This window comes from Elephas maximus, chromosome 8, assembly GCF_024166365.1.
Source record: "Elephas maximus indicus isolate mEleMax1 chromosome 8, mEleMax1 primary haplotype, whole genome shotgun sequence".
Lineage (NCBI taxonomy): Eukaryota > Metazoa > Chordata > Mammalia > Proboscidea > Elephantidae > Elephas > Elephas maximus.
Window position 1 is genome coordinate 91693123 of NC_064826.1, and position 24746 is coordinate 91717868.

Genomic DNA, 24746 nt, shown 5'->3' on the forward strand with positions numbered 1-24746 from the left:
GATAGGCCAGTTGGACAGAAGAGAGTCCATAAAGCAGTCCTGCATGTGTGAAGCGGCAGCAAAGCGTGGGACTTAAGAGCATGGACTCTGGAGCCAAGAGTCCCTAGATTTTAGTCCTAGTTCCTCCACTGACTGACTGGGTGACCCTTGGTCAAGTTACTTAGTTTTTCTCCCACGCTCAATCTGTAAAATAAAGATAATGGTACCTGCTTCACAAAATTGTTATGAGGGTTTAAAGAGTTAAATTTTGGAAAGTGTTCACACACAACAGATGCTATTAAGTATTTGTTACATAAATGAAAAAAACGGGGAAATTTGATTCTGTCAGGAGGTGATATTACAGTGTAGAAGGGAAAGGATAATCTACTCAATAAATAGTGCTGGAAACTATTAAGTTATTGATAGATTCAGTTTTTTTCCCCACATTTCACATTTGAAATAATCATTTCTTATGAAAAGCAAGACCTAAAGTGTTGGGGAAAGAATATAGGGAAATGTTTTTTACCTCCAGGTAAGGAATAATTTTTGGTCTAAGATGTCCCCCCCTCCACCTTAAAAATAATCTTAAAAGATTGAGTTTAGCTGTATTAAATTTTAAAACTTACTTACATGACAACACTGCAAAAAAGCGAAAGGCTCTTCCAACACTTAACAGCACAGGTTTGGTATCTGAAATAGTCGGTTGTGCTTAAGTGACTTTTTTTTTAATGCAAATTAACTCATTGCAGCTGGTAAATGGGAGAATGTTGACAATGTAATGCCTGACCTTAATGGTTCGTACACAGTATATTTCCCAGCACATTAATGTTTTACGCCATCGGAAAGCAGCAGATGAAAGCAAATATGCTACTACAACAAGCTGTGGGAGAATTGAGTACTATAATACTTATTCACTCATTCTTCCTACTCTTAGTCCAGATAGGCCATGGAAGCACTCAGGTTGTAGTTTTCAGATTTCATGCACGTGTTTTTGTCTCCATAACCCAGCAGCCTCAGTCCTTAATCCTTTCTGTTAAGCTAAGGTCACCTTTTTTAACATCCTGTATTTCCGGTAGAGTTTATTAGGAATGCAACACATCTTTGTTCTGGTTGCACAGTTGCCTTGGAGTGAGCGATCTGCTTTTAACTTGATTTTTTTCCCTGTAAGACCTGTTACTTTTAGTGTCCAATTTTATAGAAGCAAGATTTACCAGAAATATGTGCTATATTATAGCTGAAATACCTAGATAATAATCTCCTGCAAATCTTTAAGGGAAAAGCAAATCAAAATAGAAAGTTTGGCAAAAACTGTTAATAATCAATTCAGAGAAAAGGAACCCCACCCAAATGACCAATGAACATATGAAGAGTTGCTCAGTCTCACCTAGTAATTAGGGAAATGAAAGCTAAAGCCATCAGAATGTCAAAAATACTTAAAAGTTTGACACCCTTACCAAGTGTTAGTAAAGCTGTGAAGTGACAAATACTGAGACATGCCAAGTGAAAATATAAATTGGTATACTTGGTGAATAACTCTGTAATAGCCGTGTAGTAAATATTCTGTTATTGTTGTTGCTGTCAAGTCAGTTGTGACTCATGGCGACTGCATGTGTGCAGAGTAGAACTGCTCTATAGGATTTTCAAGGCTGTGACCTTTCTGAAGCAGATTGCCAGGCCTGTCTTCCAAGGTACCTCTAGATGGGTTCAAACTGCCAACCTTTTGGCTGGTAGTCAGGCGCTTAACTGTTTGTGTCAGTAATTCCATTCCTAAGTATCTGCCCCATAGAAATTCTTGATCTTATTCTCTAGGACAGTGCTACTCCTCAAAGAACAAGTCCAGGAGGAGAGAAGGAACTTGTATCAGAATGTAAATCAACACAATGCTTCCTTCATTGAGAAAGTCTTGCTATGGGGGGGAAAAAGTCAACCTAAACAGCATGTTTAGTAATGAAGTTCATTTATATTCTGGCATAAGCAGCTTATCTCTGAAGATGGATAACAGATAGCTCTTGGACCTGCACTGTGTCTATGGACCACACTGCATAGCACTGCTCTAAGTGACGTGAATGTTCATAGCATTATTGAACATGTCCATCAGTAAAGAATGGGTACATAAATTGTGGTGTATTTACATAGGGGAATCCATATGCAATGAAAATGTAAAAACAGCCTTACTTATGAACAATTACAAATCTCAAACAAATGGAGCTAAAAAAGCAAGTTACACAAAGCATACTCTGTGGTAGCATTTATATAAAATTGTGAAACATGGTAACAGTACTGTATGTCATTTTAAAATACACACGTAGTTATAAACCAGAAAGCCAAACCCATTGCCATTGAGTCAGTTCCGACTCATAGCGACCCTGTAGGACAGAGTAGAACTGCCCCATAGTGTTTCCAAAGCGCGCCTGGTGGATGGATTCCAGCTGCCAACCTTTTGGTTAGCAGCTGTGGCTCTTAAGCACAATGCCACCAGGGTTTCCTGTATAGTTGCAGAGTAAGGAAATAAATAAGAATGAAAAGCACCAATTTCAGAGTATTGATTTCCTGCTGGGGTTGGGAAAGGGGATGATAATAAAATTTTAAATACTAATGAAAACAGAAACCCTGGTGGCATAGTGGTTAAGTGCTACAGCTGCTAACCAAAAGGTTTGCGGTTCGAATCCACCAGGCGCTCCGTGGAAACCCTATGGGGCAGTTCTCCTGTGTCCTATAGGGTTGCTATGAGTCAGAATTGACTCGATGCCAATGGGTTAATGGTTAATGAAAATAGTTTAGACTGGGACATACATGGGTTGAAAGCAATTTATGTGAAAAGGACCCAGAATTTTAAATGATTACTTTCTGATGATGAGCTAAAACTACATGGTTATAAAATAAATACCCATTTTACACCACTTAGGTACTATTTAGATGTACTGTAAATTGTTAACGCATCTGGAGTATTTCATTTAGTTCCCGGTACTTCATTTTAAAAGATACTCTTGGTAGCCCAAGTGTAAAAACAGCTTGGGGGAGGTGTCTGACCTCCTCCAACTCCACAAGGGGGAAGGAGAACCAAGATCAACAGCCCAAGGTTCATTCCTATGAGGTGGAGGTTAGACACACCTCCTCTCTGGACTATCTTTACCAACTCTGACACCAACCATCCCCCCCATAGAACTCACAGACCATACTTACAATTGTGGGGTTTATTAGGGAGGTAACAGTTAACATTTCAGGTTCAGGAACACTCAGGATACAGTTCTTCCATCAGGACAGCCTCTCCCCAGCTGTGCTTGCAGGCATGTCTCTCCCTAACCCTCAGTCTCTACCCAAAGGCACTCAGCTTTCTCTCTCCATGGGCCAGGAAACCCACCGTGCTTTCCTGCTGCCAGGTCTCTGCTAGCAGGTCTCTCCTTCCTTGGTGGTGGCAGGCTCCTCTTCCCTGCTCTGGAATTGCTCTCTTTTAAGGCAAAACTGACCAATCCCCTTAGTAGGCCACGATTACCTTATCACACAGTCATCTGGATGGGAGTTACAATGGTATTAATCCACTGCAGGCCACCCCCTCTGGCTGTTCTAGCCATGGTTGGCCTTTCTTATTTGAAGGATAACTTTCCCCTTCCAATCATTTACCAGTCCAAAACAGTCATCAAAATTAAGTCTTTCAATAGGGCAAGGAGCCCACAGGATGAAGTTACTCAGGTACCAGCCATTCAGGTTTGCTGCAGGTGTTCATCTGATCTAGTCAGGTTCTCCAAAAGTCATCTGGACTTCACCCTTTCTGGCCTCTAATAAAATTAACTGAGAGAAGTTTATTCCCTTGCTGTGAGCCTCAAGAGGTATCAGCATAGCAAAACCTTTAGGGGACTTTAGGTTTGGTCACTGTAATCCAACAGTGCCTCCCCTTAGTCCACTCTTGTACATACAGCTTCTACAAATAGTTTTTACAATCACAGTTAACCCTGTTAACACTTTAGCACTCACAACTGAATCATATAATCCTATCAACATCTTCCCCCCCACCCTTCTCTTCCCCAGACCCATCGAGAAAAGAGGAATCTATTCAGTGGGGATCCTTTCTGGTCCCCCTCATGTAAGCACACTCACAAAAGTATGTAAGCCAGCCACTTCATGCCTTTATCTCCCCCCATTTTAGATAGCCAACGTTTAAATTGCTCGTCTCTGTCAGACCAATACTGAGGAGACAAGCATGTTCATTGGTCTTGAAGAATCTTCAGTTTTGGTTGAAACTTTGAGCATCTGCATCCACAAGCAAAGTCCAGTCCAAAGCAAGCCATCAAACTGCAGCAGTCTACAGCACCTCAGTGTCAAACATCTTCATTTGGTCTGGTCTGGTCTGGTAAGCTCATCCCTAGCCATCCAAGCTAGGTCACAGTGGGTAGCAGCCTCAGGATCCAGAGTTCACGCACACCTCCAGGGACTTCAGACAGCCCTTTCACACACTCTCATCCCTAGTCCACTTGGGCTAGGTCAGCGTGTTCCACCCTAAACTTAAAGAGTCCACATACAACTCCTTTTACTTCTGACCAGCCAGCCCTTCCCCTCTCTCTCTCCTCCCTAGCCCCCGTGGGCTGGGTCAACGAGTGCCAATGGAACACGCCCAAATTCAGCGCCTCTCTTCATTGCTGCGTTTCCTCCACTTCACTCATTGAGTGGACCAGGTGGTCGCCACAAGCGAGCAGACCAGGCTGTCTACTTTAACTTCCAGTCCTGGAAGAGGGTTCCTTTCACTGGGTGCTGACTTTTCCTGCCTGGATGCATCTAACAGCAAAGCACTTGCTGGAAATTCAAAAAGCAAAACAGCCGCTTTTTTTCTGTAAATACTTCATTCAAATGCAAATCTTCTGTTCTCTCGGCAGTTCTGCGTGGTTCTGCGTGTCTTTTCAAATGCAAAATCTTAGTGGGGTTCAGGTTTTCAACCTAAGCCCCACTCTGTGCACTGGGCTACTGGTTGGAAACAGAATGCCTGTATTTCTCCAGGGCAAATCTTTAGGCATATTCAGTTAAGTACCAGCTGGAAGGCGGAGTTACATGCTCTCTGTAATCCATAATACCCAGTATTCATTTCTACCACACGGTTAGGTCTCCTTTACAACTCCAGGTAGGAGGAACATTTAGTATCCATAGTGCATTCAGTTAAACACATAATAATAAACGTATAACCCGTTTTACAGCATTCTGCTTTAGTCATCTGTTCTCTATTTGACTGTCTTTCCATTCATATGCATATGGCGTTGGGCCTCTTGCTGGGTGGAACCTGTATAGCCCCTGACCCCCTATCAGTCATCCTGCTTATCTGACCTGGCTTTTGCCCCAGGCCTCTGCACCTGCAGCTTTTCAGCCAGTACAGGTAAGAAAAACCAAAGTAACCATCTAAGAATCAAAAGTTTCACTTCCCAAGCCCCTTCGTTCTTTTTCCTACAAAGTCCCATGCTTTCATAAGTCTGGAATCATCGTGAAGAATTCCACTTCTGACACTAACTGTAAAAATGGTGTGGGGGAGGTGTCTAGGAGAACCAAGATCAACAGCCCAAGGCTGATTCCTATGAGGTGGAGGTCAGTCACACCTCCTTTCTTGACCATCTTTACCACCTCTGACACCAGCGGTCCCTTCTACAACACTCTACTTCTTTGCTAGGTTCAATTATTCATTGCAGTGGCCACACAGAACTTGTAGGCCATACTCACGATTATGGGGTTTATTATAAGGGAAGTAACAGCTACAACCCAGGCTCAAGACCACTCAGGATACAGTTCTTCCACCAGGACAGCCTCCCCAGCTGTGCTGGCAGGTACACCTCTCCCTGGCCCTCAGTCTCTGCCCAGAGGCACTCACCTTTCTCTCACCATGGGCTGGGAAGCCCACCATGCTGTCTCCTGCTGCCAGGTCTCTGCTGCTGGCCGTTCCTTCCTTGGTGGTTGTGGACGCCACCTCTCTGCTCTGGAATTGGCTTTCTTTTAAGGCAAAATTGACCAATCCGCTTTGTAGGCACAGTTACCCTATCACACAATCACCTGGGCAGGAGTTACAAGACCATGGCTAGAAGGGCCACACAACAGAAGTAATTCACACTGTACCAAGGCACTCTACAGCTAGGTGAATAGGATGGAGAATAGGCCGAAAATAGTGCCGTAAGCTGAACAAAAAAAAAAAAAAAACATTGTCATTGAGTCGATTCCAACTCATACTGACCCTAAAGGACAGAGTAGAACTGGCCCATAGGGTTTCCAAGGAGCTCCTGGTAAATTCAAACTGCTGACCTTTTGGTTAGCAGCCATAGCTCTTAACCACTACACCACCAGGGTGTCCATAAGCCAAACAGAGTGTTTATTTAGAGAACAAAAGTCTTAATAGCAACAGAAATTGGTTTATATATTTGAAAGAATATCCCGTGAATGAAGTACTTTACTTTTTTCCCTTTTAATTTCATCCATCGTTTACACCTACCAAACCAATCTGTTGGGAGATAATGATAAATATTAATTTTGCCCTTGAGCATATTAGCCATGCCTTCCAGCTCTGTGGTATATACAAATATGATATGTGTCATCAATGAAAAATGTTGAACAGTGAATCCTGCTTTAGTAACTTACTAGCTGTTGGGCAACTTACTTAACCTTTCAAGGCTTTGATTCAATTGTGTCAAAGCACCGTGTAGTAGCGCTTTCTGCAGGGATGCACATGTTCTTATCTGTGCTGTCTTGTAAAGTGGCTACTAACCACATCGCCATCGAGCACTTGCTGTGTGGTTGGTGTGACTAAGACACTGAATTTTTCCTTTAGTTTTAATGAATTTAAACTTAAATAGCTACACATGGCTCATGGCTACTGTATTGGACAGTGCTGATTTTGAATGAGGTAATTGTACTCACCCTAATATTTAGTGTATAATTAAATAAGACCATGAAATGCTTTATAAATTCAAGTATATGATGATTATTGCACAGTGGGACAGAATTAAAATAAATATTTAAGAATCACTTATATGAATATGATCTTTCAAAAATGTGGTACATCATTATCAAGGATTAAAATTTTAAAGTTGCTTTTCATTACATCCGTTGGTGGCATGAAGCAGTAGATGTTTGCATAAATGAATAACTATTTTGAAGAAAGAAATGTTTGTCCAATTTTGTTCCTTAATTTTAAATATTGGTAAAGTGATACTTCTTTAGGTACTATTTTGGTAATGATTCTTCTGTTGAAAGTATTTTATAACAATTTTACAAATTCTTTAACCACTTAGAATAATCAAAGTAAAATAAACATACCCTTTTACTTACTTAGTCAAATATGATAACAAAATGTTGAGGGTTTTTTTTCTACAAAGATATGCTGAAGTCAGGAAGTAAGCATTTTTATTCTGACTGTCATGGTATAAATAATTAAACATAAATGTTTCAATTTTTCTGGTTTTATTCCTTTCTAGCTGCATAGATGAATGGTTTGAAGTAAATAGATCTTGCCCTGAGCACCCTTCAGATTAAGCATCAGATTCCTGTTTTATAGGTAATTCTTCCTTTTCCTGTTTTGTTTTTTAAAGTGTTATGTTGAATTACAAGTTCTCAGTCATCATTTTTATTCATTCATTTATTCATTGAGGCTTTTGTGCGTATGCCCTGGACGTTAGGTTAAACTACTATGTAAAAACACATATAAAAAAAAAATAAAAACTTTCTTGATTCCTGAATAGAGTCGTATATTGAGTAACTTCTGTACTCTAGGTACTTTCAAACTTTTTTTTTTTTTTAGCTTATTTAATTTCAATCTGATACTTAACCCAATGGAGTACATATTAGGTGACCCCATCATACCAGTGAGAAACCTGAGGGTCACAGTTAAGTTCCATGACTTTAAGCAGCAAGTTATACCAAGAGTCCAAGGTCATAGTAAGTGGAATTAATTTGTTAACATTTACATAGCATTTTTTTGTCCCAGGCATTGTTACAAGCGTTTTACATCTCTTAACTCATTCCTTATGCCAATCCTTCAAGCTCAGTACTCTTACTGTTCCTTTATGCATATGAGGAATTTAAGTCAGAGAATTTAAGTCACAAGTTAAGAAACCTGACTTGTCAAGATCACATAGCTAGTTCATGGAACTGTTTTGCTATTATTAGGTAGGAGCTAGGAGCATTTTCTTCCAAAAGTTGTATCATGGATTTATTCATTCAGTTACATCATTCACCTTTGTATAAAAACCAAACCAAATCCATTGCCATTGAGTCAATTCTGACTCCTGGATACTCAGCATGTAATGAAGTGCCTGTAGTAGGCTCCCCCCTCCACCCCCCAGAAGAAAATGAATTAAATTTTAAAAGTGAATGAAATTTTGTTTTGCTTTCCTAATTTAGTTTATTCATGATACTGCATCATCTGAAAATTTTTACTGAACTGAATGATAACCTCACTTTAGTATTACTTTTTTTCATAGTTCTGTGAAGCAGATTAAATGGCATTGTTTAGCTTTTAAAAATAAAGTTTAACTTAATTGCTGTCTTCAAATATATGAAAAGTTTCATTGAGATCATTGCAGAAATGACGTAAAGCATTGGATTCTTACATCAAGGCAGAACATTTTAATCCTGGAATTGTTTCAGAAGGAGTTAGAGTCTCTATCTTCAGAGACTCAGAAAACAGTAACAGGCACCAGTCTTTCCTGGATGCCTAAGACTGAATGAAGGCAGGGGACTAGATCAGATGATATCCTGAGGTCTAGCCCTATACTAAGGAGCTCTGGTGGTGCAGTGGCTAAGCACTCCCCTGCTAACTGAAAGGTCGGCAGTTCAAACCCACCAGCAGCTTCACGGGAGAAAGACGTGGCAATCTGCGCCTGTAAAGGTTACAGCCTAGGAAACCCTATGGGGCAGTACTGTGTCATATTGGGTGGCCATAGTCAGAATCAACTTGACAGCACACAACAACAAACAGTCCTGTACTATCCCCTCATTTCCTTTCGTTCCTGGTCTTAAATTTGAGAATGTAGGTATTGAAATAAAAACATGTTCAAGAAATTCTTTTGCTCTGAAAATGAGGATAATTTAAGAGCAGCGGATTAGAATATTGACAAAGGAGATTTGAGTAACCTTATAGCAGCCATAGCAACTGAACTGAGCTACAAATTAAGCGAGACCTCTGTCCTCCAGTAGGGGCTGTGTGTGAAAGGTGAAAGCATTGGGGAATGCGGAGCTAGTAAAAGACTCTTCAGCCTTTGGCCCTTTTACTGTGAGGTGACCCAGATCAGACCTTGATTTGTTTAGAAAAAAAAATGAGTTGGGGTAAGACTGCTGTGCAGGAGAAGTGTGGTGGTGGGACGATGTCTTCATTTCCTGTGAAAAGGTTTTTGAAGGGGAGGATGATTTGGAATGATCGCCTCAGTGACGTCTGTCTGGGCCAGAAAGTAAAATGGCAGCTAAAATTATGGAAGCTTTTTTAAGTATTAAAAACCAACGTTAATAAAATGAAATTTTTATCTCAGTATCTTTCATGCCAAAGTAATATATTTAAATCTTCCACCTGCCAGTAAAATTTGTCTTTTAGAGTCAGTAAACTTTTGTGTGAGATGGGATTTTAGGGTATACATTTTTTTCTTTTCTGATCTGATCAGCTCCATCTTTTCCCTTAATATTACAGTGAGGTTATGGGATCTGTAGAACATGTGTCTCATCTCATAGTCAATGTGCATATCTGTGGGTCTTAAACAGCATTTAAGCTTCTTTCTCTTATATATCAATTTTACCTTCTTGTTTGTTTTGTTTTTGTACAGAACCTGAGTTTGAAACTAGCCTAGTATATGAGATAGTACATGTTGTCTACAGAAATCTGAACCAGTGAGATCGGTCTCTATGGGTCGGGAAAAGTCATTTTTAGCAGCTCATAGGCCTGGAATATCTTGACTCACATTTTTGCTTCTGTTCTGGCTGCTCGTTCGTATTTGCTAAGTGATAAATTCTTCCTATCCCTTTTGCTATATGCATTTGAAGAGGATTCAGTGTTGCTAAAACACTGGAAAAAGAAGAAAAGCAATATATAGCAGCAAAATCCAGCATTTCTGGTATCCTTAAGCATAAAAATTTAATAATCAATCCAAAAGAGGGATACGTAAATATCTAAGGTCTTGATTAGTTAGTTTTTACTGTTTTTAATTTGGGATGTTTAGTAATTGGGGAGAGATTAATAAATTGGTGTGTGTGTGTATGTGTATATTTAAAATGCTAGTTTCAGCACTCTGGTATATAGTCTTTGCTGGGGAGGGAGAAGGAGTCTGTTATGTATTGGCTATGTTTTGTGACTATTTACTACTTGAAGCTTTAATTTGTCCTCCTGTGTCCTTGATATGTTCTTCTGCAGAGTTCTAATTTTATGAGGTTTTAGAATAGTAAGTAAGAGAATGGAAGTTTACAGTAACTGAAGAAATGCTTATGGGGAAATAGATGTTGTATTTTGATTTATTATTATTATGGGTCACTGCTTCAAACTAAATATATCTATTTTTACACAGGTTTTCTTGTCTTTTCAAGATGCTTGAAAAACCTAGAGGATATGAGGCTCTGTCTCTGGAAAAATAAAAATGCAGGCATACTCAGCCAGAAATCTGAGTTCTGTGAGACTCCAAAATACAGAGATGGACAATCATACCGAAAAAAAAAAAAGAAAATCCTGCTGAAAAGAGGACGGTTACCACAGAACTTGGTGTACCAAACATGCATATAAAGGACACACACAGGGATTTCCCAAATGCTGCACATCCCTTAGTAGGCATCTACGTAGGTAATACTGAGAAACGTTTTGCATTCAGATGCCAAAGTTAACCGATTTAAAAGTTGATTTACTTTTTATTAAGTTCTCTGGAGCTGCACAACTAGTTGTATTTTGATTTGCTTAAGTTTGGGGTCTCTTATTTTCCCCATTTTTGCGTTCATCTATTCTTAAATTGAAAACCACGTAATTTGCTTCTTATAACTTCAAGTCTTAAATGTGAAACCAAAAAGTGTAATCAAGCAGTAAAACATTCTCTGAACGCAGACCGTGATCTCAAGTTCTTCCATTTTTCCCCCGAGAGTGGAAAATAGATTCTACATAGGAAAGCTAAAATATGTTAATATTTTTAAATTAAAGGTTTAACATTATCAGAGTGCAGTCCAAAGAATAAATCAAGTTACATAATTGCATTTTAATTAATTAAATCTAGGGTTGTTGCTCAATTGCAGTTTATTAAGTATATTGTTTCCTCTTAAATAAAACTGCTCAACAGCTAATCAGCAGTGAATCACCTTGCACCTCTGCAGCTTTTTGAAGAACACAAATTACCAACTTAAGTGCTGCCAGCTACAGTAACTTGGTTTAACGGGTATTTTTTGTTTATTCTTTTCATGTAATTATTCTGTTTTGCTTTGCATCTCCAGGAAGTTTTTCCATATTTGGGTAAAATATTTAGAACGTTCTAAACTCAGTAACTTATGAAAAGGGTAAAATAAAATTTTCTGGAGTGGAACTTGGGGTAATTTAAGGGACATTTTATATACTTTTAGAAGTCACGATTTAATTGGGATGCCAGATTTATAGCAATTTGCAGCTTTAGTTTTCCAGATAATCTGGAGGTTAGCGTTTGATAAATGATTTTTTAAAGCAAATACGAAGATTTTGTTAATTTATAATTTATTAATGTGTTATTACTGTAATTAAAAATGTTATTCTACAGCGACTTCTAAATTCAGCCTTGTGTAGAAAGAAATGTATTAAGAAAAATTATGTGAATAAATATTCCCACAAAATACATCTGAATGGTTAAAAAAAAAAAAAACTGGAAGAGAACTATCAGGGCTACAATAGTGAATGTCTTTTTTTTTTTTTAATATCAGAAATACCTACACATAGATTTTATGTTTTCAACATAAGGGAAAATGTTATCAGTGAGTATTTAGGTAGTGCACTTTACCCTGGTATAATTGAGAGTTGCACAGTACTGTTTCCTTTGTTCAGCTCTTTAATGTCTTTAAGTGTTTGCTTTTCTGTTTAATGCTGCTACTCTCACTCTTAATTCTCTAGGTTTTTTCCCCTACTCTATTGCTTCTGTTTCATATTTTCTAAAAGGGCAATCACAGGAACAACTGCTGCTACCCAGAAAAACTTGTGTATTAAAACAGAAGTGTTTTTAATTGATTTCTATGTCATTTTAGGCCAGATAACATTTTCCCTAAAGTTATGCTGTGAATGCCTTTGTGATGCTGCAGTTGATAAAAGAATTCAAAACCTCCATTGTAACATCTGACAGCACAGTTTCATAGGTGCTTTCTTAACCAGCTGTGGAAAATATTCTTCCCTTTAGTTTTTTTCTGCTATCATGAAATCTTGATTTGAATTTATTTTATAAGCCTTCACCTCCTAAGAAAAACTTTCTTCAAATGTGAGTAACTCATTTGTTTCCTACAGTTGGTATATTGTGATAAGAATTACTTTACTGTATTCCATTCTTAAAGGAGGAGATCTACTACAGCTATGGGAGTTGACTGCTCAGGTTCTCCTGGAAGTTGCTTTTCTGATGTAATTTGCTTATTACCTTTACTTTTTAAAACCTTTTGGCTTTTTCTTCTTTATTCTGCGCCACACTGTCACAGTCTTATTAACTTGGCCTCTGTTTACCTTAAGGTTCAGTGCTTCAGCTGCTACAGTGGATGCTCCTGTGGTTTTAAAAGAAAGTTCAGTGTTTGTCAGTGTCGAGTGCTACTTGATCATTATCTTTGTCTAGAACAGTGTTCATTTAAATCTGTCTATAGCAGTCCCTTTTTTGTTAAAATTTACGTAAGTATTTTTAAGTTCAGTCTCCATCAGTGACTTCCTAAAAAGAGTAACTTAGATATAGAAAAGCATTTTTAAAGCCCAACTACTCCAGTTTTTAGTCAAAATCAAAGTTGTTATTCTAAAAAATATTATAAGTAATTTTCTATCCAATGTCACTTGTAATATTTATAAATCTATATGTAAACACTGAATAGTGTATGTAGGACATAAAATCACATTAGGTATTTAAGTGTTTAGCTGAAAACTACTGACAACTGAATATGGAGACAAAATAAAGTTTGAAAGCCTAGGTTATAAAGTTGGTCATAGCTTTCTAGGACCTTTATAAATAAATACTACTTGCATATATAGAAAGCAGTATGTCCTAAGATTTCACTTCAGTGCCACTCTTTGTCTGTAATGGATTGAATGCCAATTTTGACTCCTTATCTTACTTTGATCTGGCCCTCTCCCTCACCCCCAGAACGTTTAACAGAAGGTAAAATTACTCTCTTCCTTCTGGCTCTTTGCCAGAAAATAGACTAAGCATAGTCTTAATATCTGTTTTTCAGATCTGGTTATAAATCAGATGATAGATCGTGTTTTAAGAGCAATGTTTGTGACTGAAATAATGGTTTCTCTAAATGATTTTTTGTGATAGCCAAAACATTAAAAAGGTTATATTGTTAACTGTTACATAATATGTAAATTTTGGTTTCTTCTGCAATTGTTATATTTCTTTTAGATGTTACACAGTTATTTCAATTTTCACCTGCTAGACACTTTACTGGAATGTCACTCAAAAAAAAAAAAAAAAAAGCCTATGGGGTACTGTCAGCTATCTGCAGTATGTATTTCAAAAAGATCTCCATTTAAATGAGTTAATGAAAATAGCAGATCCTCTTTCGAAGCTTATTTGACTCTCAGTCATGTTTCTAAGTTTAAGTAGAGTTTAACAGCGGTCATTGAAGTTAATATAACAAGATATAACATGGGGCTATTTCTTTAAAAGAAAAAGATTCTAAATTTAGTGTAAACATTACCTAATTTTGTTTACTAGTTTGGAGAGTGGAAGAGTGGCAGTTTCCTAACAATAAGCTGCATTTGAACAAAGCATGAAGCTATAGATTTTTTTAATTCGAGAATAATTGATTTTACTCTCTACTACTCTTGAATTGATACCCATATTATGCACTGATAAAAATATCCAAATCATCTTATCTTTCACAGAGGAAGTTTCCATATAAGTCAGATTATTAGAAACTGTGTACAATGACATAGAGGTAAATGGTGCTTATTAAATATGAGTGCAGCTTATTAGTTGCTGGAAGTCTTGTATGTAGTTCATAAGGGCCATTGTCTTGAAATTTGATTTATCCTGAGGAGAACTCAGTATATGTTGACAATGGGTAGTTAAATGTGAAGTGTCTCTTATTCTTATATATTTTCTTGTTTTTTTTAAAAAAAAAAATCCTAGCATGCCAATATTTTGTCTTTGGCCCAACCCCTTTTCTCCTGAAGTATGTAACTTCCGGATTTTCACTATGCTGTGCGCAGTAGTTAAGAGCTTGGCTGCTAACCAAAATAGTCAGCAGCTCAAATCCACCAGCCGCTCCTTGGAAACTCTGTGGGGCAGTTCTGCTCTGTCCTGCAGGGTCTCTATGAGTCAGAATCGACTCAATCACAACAGGTTTGTTTGTTTTGCCTTTTTATGTTGTGAATAACAGTGGTTACTTTTTTTCCATCTACTTTTCTTCTTTATTCAGATCTTCTCATTCTGAAGCTAAATTGCTGCTTGGTTTTCTTTAGAAGAAATTGCTACTTGGTATATTCCTGGTAGCGTATATTCCTTTTATTCAGGAACAGCTGGTAAAACTTTTTTCATAATAACTTATTCACACAATACTCTTGAGTATTGTATTCTCTGAATTCTGTGCTTAAGCTAGGAAACTGAGTATTTTTTAAATCACAGAATTCCTTTTTTGAATGACAAATACTGATCTTCTACATCAGCTGATTCTTTGTGGAAAGTAAAAGACTTATGGCCTTGAAGAAAACCAGATATGTTAATATTAGATTCAGTTGAAAGTGCAGCATTACTGTACTTAAGGGTTTATTTTCACATATTTAAGTCATCATTAATTTCAGACTAATGACATAAAAAGGTAGATTTTTGACTGCTTGCTTATAGAGGGACAAAGAACAACATGACATAAATATGCATCCCAGAAACAAATGAGAAAAAAATTTTTTAACTGATACTGTAGTACCCACTGGAAACCCTGGTCATGTGGTTAAGAGCTACAGCCGCCAACCAAAAGGTTGGCAGTTCAAATCCACAAGGCGCTCCTTGGAAATTCTATGGGGCAGTTCTACTCTGTCCTATATGGTTGCTATGAGTCCGAATCGACTCGATGGCACTGGGTTCCCGTTTCGTGTTGGTAGAACCTGCTATGGAGCCCTGGTGGTGTAGTGTTAAGAACTCGGTCAGCAGTTCGAATCCACGAGTCTGTCCTTGGAAACCCCATGGGACAGTTCTACTCTGTCCTGTAGGGTCATTGTGAGTCAGAATCGACTCGACAGCAACAGGTTTGGTTTTGGTAGGACCTACTAACCAACATTGTGTTTCTTAGCTCTGCCCTGGTCTGTGAGGCATCTGTCAAGGCTCCATGTCTTGGTACCAGAATAACTAAGTTTTCCTATTAATAAATTCTCATGCCATGTTTTCTGATGTGATATGTTGACATTGATACGTACTGACGACTTACGTTTGATAAACATATGGTTTCACCTGTATCCTGTTACCAGTGAACCTGGTGCCAGCATCTTAAAAAGGTTTCACTATAGCAGCTGTGTGCATACAATACAGTAGCAGACCATATAGGGAGAGACAAAGGAGATTTTGGAGTTTGATGATGATATTGGTCTTTATTACAGCAATTCATTATATATTATTTCTTTGCAATGACTTTTATATGAATTTTATTGTTTGAAAATCATGATAATGATAGACATTTACCTCTGTTGCTTTGTTCATGATTTCACAACTCTTCTGTAATGCTTCTTCATTTCTTCTATTAGAAGTATTTTCCAGCTGAATAAGATATCAAAAGCATCAATCATAAGGAATGTAGAAAATGTATTAGAAACAACTTGGTATGTTCTAAACTAAAATGGAACAATTCGTTATTGATATTTTAATAAATAAAACTTCCAAATGATTTTGCCAAATTATCCCATTATTTATAAGTAGAAAAGAACTGAAGAATGCCTTCAAGGAAATTTGTCCTATCTGTCCTATCTAGAAGGTGATAATACATTACAATAAAACTGAGAAAAACCTGAAAGCTGAAAAGTTCCTGTGAAATAACTGATGTTAGCTAGAGCTCCTGTGTCTGTTTTTGCGTACTCATTACCACAAAATTGAATCAGAAAATGTTAAAATTTTATAATACTTTAAGAAATGACTGGCTTCTAGAGATAATGGAAGAAGAGGTCTTTTTCATTATCTTTACCATAAATAAAGATGTACTTTGAAACTTCTAATGTAAAACCTGTTTGTAAATTTTGAAATTGAAATGTGTCTGAAAAACTGTTAAGTTTTGGGGAGGTGTTGTCTGGCAGTGCACTATCGCAAATTTTTAAGTTTGGGTTGAATTTAGTAATATTCCATTATGTTTTATAAGGGGACCGATAATCCCAGGAAAATAAATATTCTGAAGCACAATTTTCAAGATGTGAGAGGTACTGAGTTTTGTAATGTAGTGGTTAAGGACATGGGTTCTGGAGACAGACTGCTTAGGCTTACCCTCTCTGTGATGTTGGGCGAAATACTTAACCTCTCTGAGCCTTACCTTTGTCTTAAAAAAAAAAAAAAAGTAACAGTACTTTCCACTTCAGGGTTGTTGTTAGGATTAACTGTGAAGATACATATATGCACCAGCCATAGTAAGCATGTAATAGTGTTAGCTGTTAACTATAACGAATAAAAAGTGTCTGCCCATTTATGAATAATTTTTGTTATTGTATCCAACCATGAGATGTAGAAATAATAATGTCTGAGACCTTAACTGATATGTTCCAGAAACTTAGATATAGCAGCGAACATTGTAGGTTCTGATTTTCATTCTGTTGCTAAAATGTAGTGATTTTACTATTTCAGCAACTGTATAGAAATGGTTGAATATAGACTATAGAAATGAAAGATAGCTGACCTTTAGGAACTTAGGTTTTAGTAGGTGAAGCAAATAAGTAAACCAGTAAATACAATACTAATAAATGCTGTGATAGACATAAATGTAGGGTGTAGTGAGAGCACAGAAAGAGAGGGTCATTAAATTCAGACTAGGCAAAAGAAAGATTAGACTAAATAAGAAAACAGATGACAGCTCTAGGAGATGTGGGTAAAGGGACATGTGGAGAGGGAAGCTTGGGAAGGGTATTCCTAAGGCGGAAAGCTACAATATACAAAGACAGGAGGAAAGCCTGACACTCTTGGAGAATTGCTATGCAGAGAAAGCTTAGCAGGTAACAAATCATGAAGGATGTCTGTGCCAAGCTAAGAAGTGTGAACATTATTCAGAAAATTGATTGAAGGATTTTAAACAGGAAAAAAGACAATCAGGTTTTCACTTCAGAAAGATCACTGGCAGCATGATGGAGGATGCATTAGAGAGGAATGAGACTGGAGGCAAAGAGACCTGTTAGAAAATACATAGTAATTTAAGCAAGAGGACAAGGGCCAGAACTAAAGCAGTGACAGTGAGAAGAGCAGGGTGGAGGAACTTGAGATTAGAATTAACTCATCTCGTTAGTCATTTGGATATGAAATGAGACAAGACCAGGATGCTTTCACATTGAAAAGTTGAATTTCAAAGATAAAATCTCTACCTGGGGAAAACTGATTATGCTAGAAGTATTTGCTGGAGAACCAGAGGTATACCTAGAAATCAGTGCTGTCGAGTCGATTCCAACTCATAGCGACCCTATAGGACAGAGCAGAACTGCCCCATAGAGTTTCCAAGGAGTGCCTGGCAGATTCAAACTGCCGACCCTTTGGTTTGCAGCCATAGCACTTAACCACTACGCCACCAGGATTTCCAACCAGAGGTATAAGAACACCAATTCTAAAATGAAGGAATTGAATCTTAAGTGGAAGGCAGAACATTGAGAGAAGCCAGACAAAAACAGTTGGCAAGGTGTGAAAAGGCAAAGTGTGTGTGTGTCTGTGTGTGAGGGGCTAAGTTTCTAGATTCAAACATTGCCAACACTGTTAGAAGAGTCACTGAGTACATAATAGTTGGGGTACACTGAGCTAGTTTAAAGACATTTAGGTTGACTGTGTTGGATGTCTCCCTGACCTCCCCTTCCATCCTTAGTTCCAGATGCCCATGGGAGTGGGGTCATAATTTCCCAGGTTTGCTTAGTGAAGCACTGAGGTGCACACTGAAGCATTCTTAAGATCTCTGTGTTTCTCTTGTCCTGTACCCTTTCCATTATAATAGTTGAAATGGCTAATAGTACTGCTTCTCAGATGTTTGGAATCAGTGTCTTGTAATAGTAGATAGATGAAAGTAGACATCTGTCCTGGTGGATGCTGTTACTGTGATGAATTTGGTTAGGCTAAGCAGGAGGAGGGCCAGAAGAGGTTCTTGGAAAACTGGGTTTTCACCGGCTGTACCACTGTCATCTTTGTTTAAGGAAGAACAGGAAGATGAGGGATAGTAAACTTACAGTGTCTGTCCAAGCACCAGAAACCTTGGAGTATCTTTGTGGGTCGAGGAAGCAACTCCCCACAAATTCTCTAATCTGATACAAAATATCCATGGAAACACCAATTCCTAGCTTTCACAAGTTTTTCCAAATAGGTACAAAGATGATTAGATAACCTAGACCAGGTATCCCTCAAAAGCAAAGACTGTGAGAATAATAGAGCCTTAGCACCTGAAAGGAGTATATCCTAAGATGCCCCCCCCAAAAAAAAACCTAAAATCATAAATATCATCAGATAATTTGTGATTTTCCACATAAAGTGCAGTAAAAATAACAATGGTTTCCCTGCAGAGCCTTAATTATACAATAATTAAAAGGCAGAGTTGTTAAATTCTACAGCTACAATAAACCATACAATGCCTTATTCCTTTATTACTGTTTTCCATGAACTTTGGAGTTCAATGTTTATTATTTTTGTGATATTTCAAGAGTAGATGACCAAACAAAACCTTGCCAACCAATTCAGTTTGGGATTTGGATGCTTTCTGATATTAGCCTGATCATTCATTAGATGAGTAACAACACATATGCCACCATATGAGCAATTTGAATGTATAATTCAGAAAAATATCAAATAACTATGTCATGAGCCTTTCAAGGTAGCTCCTTAATGTTTAAATTAAAATGTCATTAAATCTGTAAATGCTAATGGTATTCAGATCCAAATATTCAGAGAATAGCCATTAAGGAAGTCAAAATGTATACAGTTCCCCCATTGATGAAGTTCACACATGGCAAAGGCCAAAGGGCTTCCTAAACTAAACCAAACCCATTGCCATCCAGTTGTTCCAGTGGCCCTATAGCACAGAGCAGAACTGCCCCATAGGGTTTCCAAAGAGAGGCCGAAAGGATTCAAACTGCCGACCTTTTGGTTAGCAGCTGAGCTCTTAACCACTGTACCACTAAGACTCCGACAAAGGGCTTCCTAGGGTATTTAAATATCTAAACTATTACCATTTTAGCATACAATCAATATAAAAATTGTCAGTGGGATATTTTACATTGTTTTTTCATTTTTTGAAGTCCAGTGTGAATTTAAAGCACATCTCTATTAAGACTAGACACATTTAAAGTGCTCAAGAGCCATATGTGGCAGTGGCTACCATATTGGACAGCACAGATCTGGATGACTCTGAGAGGTTGGTTTTTCCGTCCCTATCTGTCTTTTACTTGAATATTTTTGAAGGCTTTGTAATTCCAATTTTGTGAAGTCATAGGTCCATCAAAGTTAATTTAGCCACCAGGCATGAGCACAGCTGGTTCTATATTATTACTAAGTTACAGCAGAGTTTTCTGATTTTTCTAATGAAAAGTGTTGGAGGAAGGGATGAGAGTCTAATGAATTATCTTTATGGACATTCATAGATAGTTCTGGGGTCTCATTGTGATTGCAGTTGCTTGGTAAGGATCCACAGGCTCTGAGTACCTGATCAGTTAAATCATCAGCAGTTAGTGTGTTTGTAAGGTTTTAGCCAAATGATCAACAGGAATTGTGAGCAGTACGAATGAATAGCTCTAACCAGAGTTGTTCCCTGTGTTAAGTTCTACTGAGACAGTTTCATGAGTTTTAGGTCTTCCAACAGGGTTGACGTTCTACCAGATCCACTCTTGAACTGCTAAACTTGTCTGTCAAGACCTTTTAGTCACAAAACTAAGACTCCTCAAAATCCAGCGTAGTAGTTACCAATGGTCAAATCTAAGCTGAACCTCCGTAAGGTGCTCCATAGTCTGCCTGAGGATTCAGTGCTACAGTGCCGTGTTGGAGGGAGTCACGGTTTGGGGTTGGCAGGGAGTTTCTCTAAGAGGTTGGGCTACACACTGGGAATCCCCATAAGCCAGTGGTTCTTTAACTTGGCTAAATATTAGATCAGTGCAGGAGGGGGAGGGAAGGCAGGGACAGCTTTTTAAATTTATTAAGGCCTTAACCACACCCCAGAGATTCCAAGTTAATTGTTCTGGTGTGATTCTGTTATACAGCCAGTGTGTGACCTATCTAGGGTTTTCTCACATACTCTGAAAATCGGGTCCTTGAGGAGGAAAGGGAGCCAAGCACGTCTGAGAGACCTCTGTGACTAAGCTCTAGCCACATCCCCTCCAGTTCTCTTCTCTGTCACATTGAACTCTTGCCTCTTTTTTGGATGAAAAACTTTAATATCAGTACACATTCTTCCCAACTCTGTGGCTCATAGAATAAACTCTGCCTGACTCAGCTGGGCTCTGATCTTAGACTCCTAAAAGCCTTTTCTGTCACTAGAACTTGGCTGTGACAAAGCAAACACCCGTAATACAAGGAATTAAGTACCAGGAATGAAAAATGTAGCAGTTCATAATTCAAAAATAATGTCCTGTTATACTCACATCAGTGACTAGAAAGCCACTGTGACCTAAGTAATATCATTTAGTCTGATTTTTATTGGTAATTTTCAGAAACCTTCTCATCCTGAAAAAGAATGTGTGGGAGTTATTGGAACTAGAATACAGAGTGAACTAAAGTGTTGGTTCATTCATTAAGCATATATTGAACATTTGCTAGATTTAAGGTACTGTGTGAGATACTGTGTATACAGTGGTGGGGAAAACAGACAATTCCCTTTAGTGAGCTTACAGTTCAGTATTCCTAACAAAAGTTATAGTATAGCTAGCATATAAATAACACACATGTGTGAAACCTAGTTCTTGAGTAAGCATTTGTGTTAGATCCCACAAGGCATAAGGTTATTGGAGTAATTGGAAAACCCTTTATTTGGCTATGCATCTGGTAACAGTTTTATATCTTATGCCAGACCCCAATATGTGTCAGTGTTCCCAAAACAAAAGTGAAAGTACTGCAAACACTAGGATTACAGTAAAGACAACCAGACAGATTTTGTAACTCATTTCCCTATTTAGAAATCTGTTTCCTAAATAAAAACAGTTATATTTCTAATCAAAAATTTTTCTTCCTGTCTTTTTAAAAGCAATTTAGTTGAGTTGCAATTTATACACAATGAAATACAAGTATGATCTGATGAGTTTTCACAGATACTTACGTTTGTGAAACCATCACCATGCCTCTGAGTCTGTTCCTACTCATAGCGACCCTATGTACAACAGAAAGAAACACTGCCTAGCCCTGCACCATCCTAACAGTCATTGCTATATTTGAGCCCATTGTTGCAACCACTATGTCATTCCATCTCTTCAGGGTTTTCCTCTTTTTCGCTCACCAAAAAAAAAAAAAAAAAAAAATTTTTTTCTACTTTACCAAGCACGATGTCCTTCACTAGGGACTAAGTGGTCCTTCCTGATAACATGTCCAAAGTAAGTGAGATGAAGTCTCTCCATCCTCCCTTTTAAGGAGATGTCTTAGTCATCTAATACTGCTATAACAAATATACCACAAGTGGATGGCTTTAACAAAGAGAAATTTATTTTCTCACAGTCCAGTAGCCTGAAGTCAGAATTCAGGGTGCCAGCTCTAGGGAAAGGCTTTGTCTCTCCTCCTGCTCTGGAGGAGGGTCCTTGCGATTTTTCAGTCTTCCCTTGGTATGGGAGCATCTCAGCGTGGGAACCTCAGTTCCAAAGGACACGTTTTGCTCCCAGCCCTGCTTTCTTGGTGGTATGAGGTCCCCATGTCTGTTCTGCTCGCTTCTCTTTTATATCTCAAAAGAGAGTGGCTTAAGACACACCTAATCTTGTAGACCTCATCAGTACAACTGTCGCTAATCCATCATTATTACATCATAGTGATAGAATTTACAACATAGAGGGAAATCACATCAGAAGATAAAATGGTCATCTCACAATCATGCAAGGGAATCATGACCTAGCCAAGTTGACAGATGTTTTGGGGGCACCCAACTCAGTCCATGACTGGAGCATTCTGGCTGTTCTTCTTCGAAGACAAATTTGTTCGTTCTTCTGGCAGTCTATGGCATATTCAGTATTCTTCACAAAAAACGTTGTAATTCAAAGCCGTCAGTTCTTTGGTATTCGTTGCCCAGCTTTCACATGCATATGAGGTGATTGAAAATACCATGGCTTAGGTCAGGCTTACCTTAGTCTCAAACTGACATCTTTCCTTTTGAACACTTTAAAGGGGTCTTTTGCAGTAGATTTGCCCAGTGCAATGTTATTTGATTTCTTGATGGCAGCTTCCATGGACATTGATTGTGGATCCAAGTAAAATAAAATCCTTGATAACTTTTCATCTTTTCTCCATTTATTACGATGTTACTTCTTGGTCCAGTTATAAGGATTTTTGTTTTCTTTATGTTGAGGTGTAATCTGTACTGAAGGCTATATAGTCTTTATCTTCATCAGTAAGTGCTTCAAGTCCTCTTCACTTTCAGCAAGCGAGGTTGTGTCATCTGCACAGCGCAGGTTGTTAATGCTTCTTCCTCCGATTCTTATGCCTCATTCTTCTTCATATAGTCCAGCTTCTCGAATTACTTGCTCAGCATACAGATTGAATAAGTATGGTGAAAGAATACAACCCTGACGCACAACTTTTCTGACTTTAAACCATGCAGTATCCCCTTGATCTCGTCAAACGACTGCCTCTTGGTCTATGTACAGGTCCCTCACGAGCACAGTTAAGCGTTCTGGGTGGAATTCCCCTTCTTCACAATGTTACCCATAGTTTGTTTTGACCCACACAATCAAATTCCTTTGCATAGTCAATAAAACACAGGTAAACATCTTCTGGTATTCTCTGCTTTCAGCCAAGATCCATCTGACATGAGTAATGATATCCCTCATTCCATGTCCTCTTGTGAATCAGCTTCAGTTTCTGGCAGTTCTCTGTCAATACACTATTGCAACCATTTTAAATTATTTTCAGCAGACTTTTACTTGCATTGATATTAATGATATTGTTTGATAATTTCCACATTCTGTTGTATCACCTTTGGATCAGGTACATATGTGGGTCTATTCCAGTCAATTGACCAGCTAGCTGCCTTCCAGATTTCTTGGCATAGACAAGTGAGTGCATCCAGGGTTTCACCCATTCATTGAAACACCTCAATTGGTATTCCGTCAGTTCCTGGAGTCTTGTTTTTCACCAATACTTTCAGTGCAGCTTGGACTTCTCCTTAAGAATTATCAGTTCTTGATCATATGCTACCTCCTGAAATGGTTGAGGACTGAAAACATTTTTTTGGAGCAATGGCTCTTTGTATTCCTTCTATCTTCCATCCTATCTTCTATTCCTTCCTGCACCATTCAATATTTGCCCATAGAATCCTTCAGTATTGCAACTCAAGGCTTGAGTTTTTTTCTTCAGCTCTTTCCGCTTAAGAAATGCCAAGCCTGTTCTTCTTTTGGTTTTCTAACTCCGGGTCTTTTCACATTTCGTTACAATACTTTACTTTGTCCTCTTGAGCCACCGCCCTTTGAAATCTTCTGTTCAGCTCTTTTACATCATCATTCCTTCTATTCCATTTCGCTACTCTACATTCAAGAGCAAGTTTCAGAGTCTTTTCTGACATCCATTTTGGCCTTTTCTTTCTTTCCTGTCTTTTTAATGACCTTTTGCTTTCTTTATGTATGATGTCCTTGATGTCATCCCAAGACTCGTATGGTCTTTGGTCAGTAGTTTTCAATGTATCAAATCTGTTCTTGAGGTAGTCCCTAAATTCAGGTGGGATATACCCAAGGTCATTCTTTGGCTCTTGTGGACTTGTTCTAATTTTCTTCAGCTTAAACTTATATATGAGCAATTAATGGTCTGTTCCACAGTCAGCCCCTGGTCTTGTTCTAATGATATTGAGCTTCTTCATTGTCTCTTTCCTCAGATGTAGTCTATGTGATTCCTGTGTATTTCATCCAGTGAGGTCCATGTAAATAGTTACCATTTATGTTGTTGAAAAAATATTTGCAGTGAGTAAGTCATTGATCTTGCAAAATTCTGTCATGCGATCTCCAGCATCATTTCTGTTATCAAGACCATATTTTCCAACTACTTATCCTTTATTTCTGATTTCACATTCTAGTCACCAGTATCAATGCATCTTGATTACATGTTTGATGAATTTCAGACTGTAGATGCTGGTTAAAAATCTTCAATTTCTTCATCTTTGGCATTAGCAGTTGGTGTGTAAATTTGAATAATAGTCGTACTAACTTGTCTTCCTTATAGCCATATCAATATTATCCTATCACTTACAGCATTGTACTTCAGGGTAGATCTTGAAATGTTCTTTTTGATGAATGTGAAGCCATT

The 24746-nt window shown here is 38.1% G+C and overlaps 1 protein-coding gene across 1 annotated transcript in view; it reads left to right on the forward strand.

Annotated features, from left to right (window-relative positions):
• Window positions 1-21418, forward strand: part of ZNRF2 (zinc and ring finger 2) — a 127755-nt gene extending 106337 nt beyond the window's left edge. Inside the window, exons 4-5 of the mRNA XM_049894050.1 lie at window positions 7419-7498; window positions 10491-21418. Of these exons, the coding sequence (XP_049750007.1) occupies window positions 7419-7476 (58 nt within the window). The 3' untranslated portion in view covers window positions 7477-7498; window positions 10491-21418. The remainder of the gene's footprint in view (window positions 1-7418; window positions 7499-10490) is intronic.
• Window positions 21419-24746: the final 3328 nt, after the last annotated feature.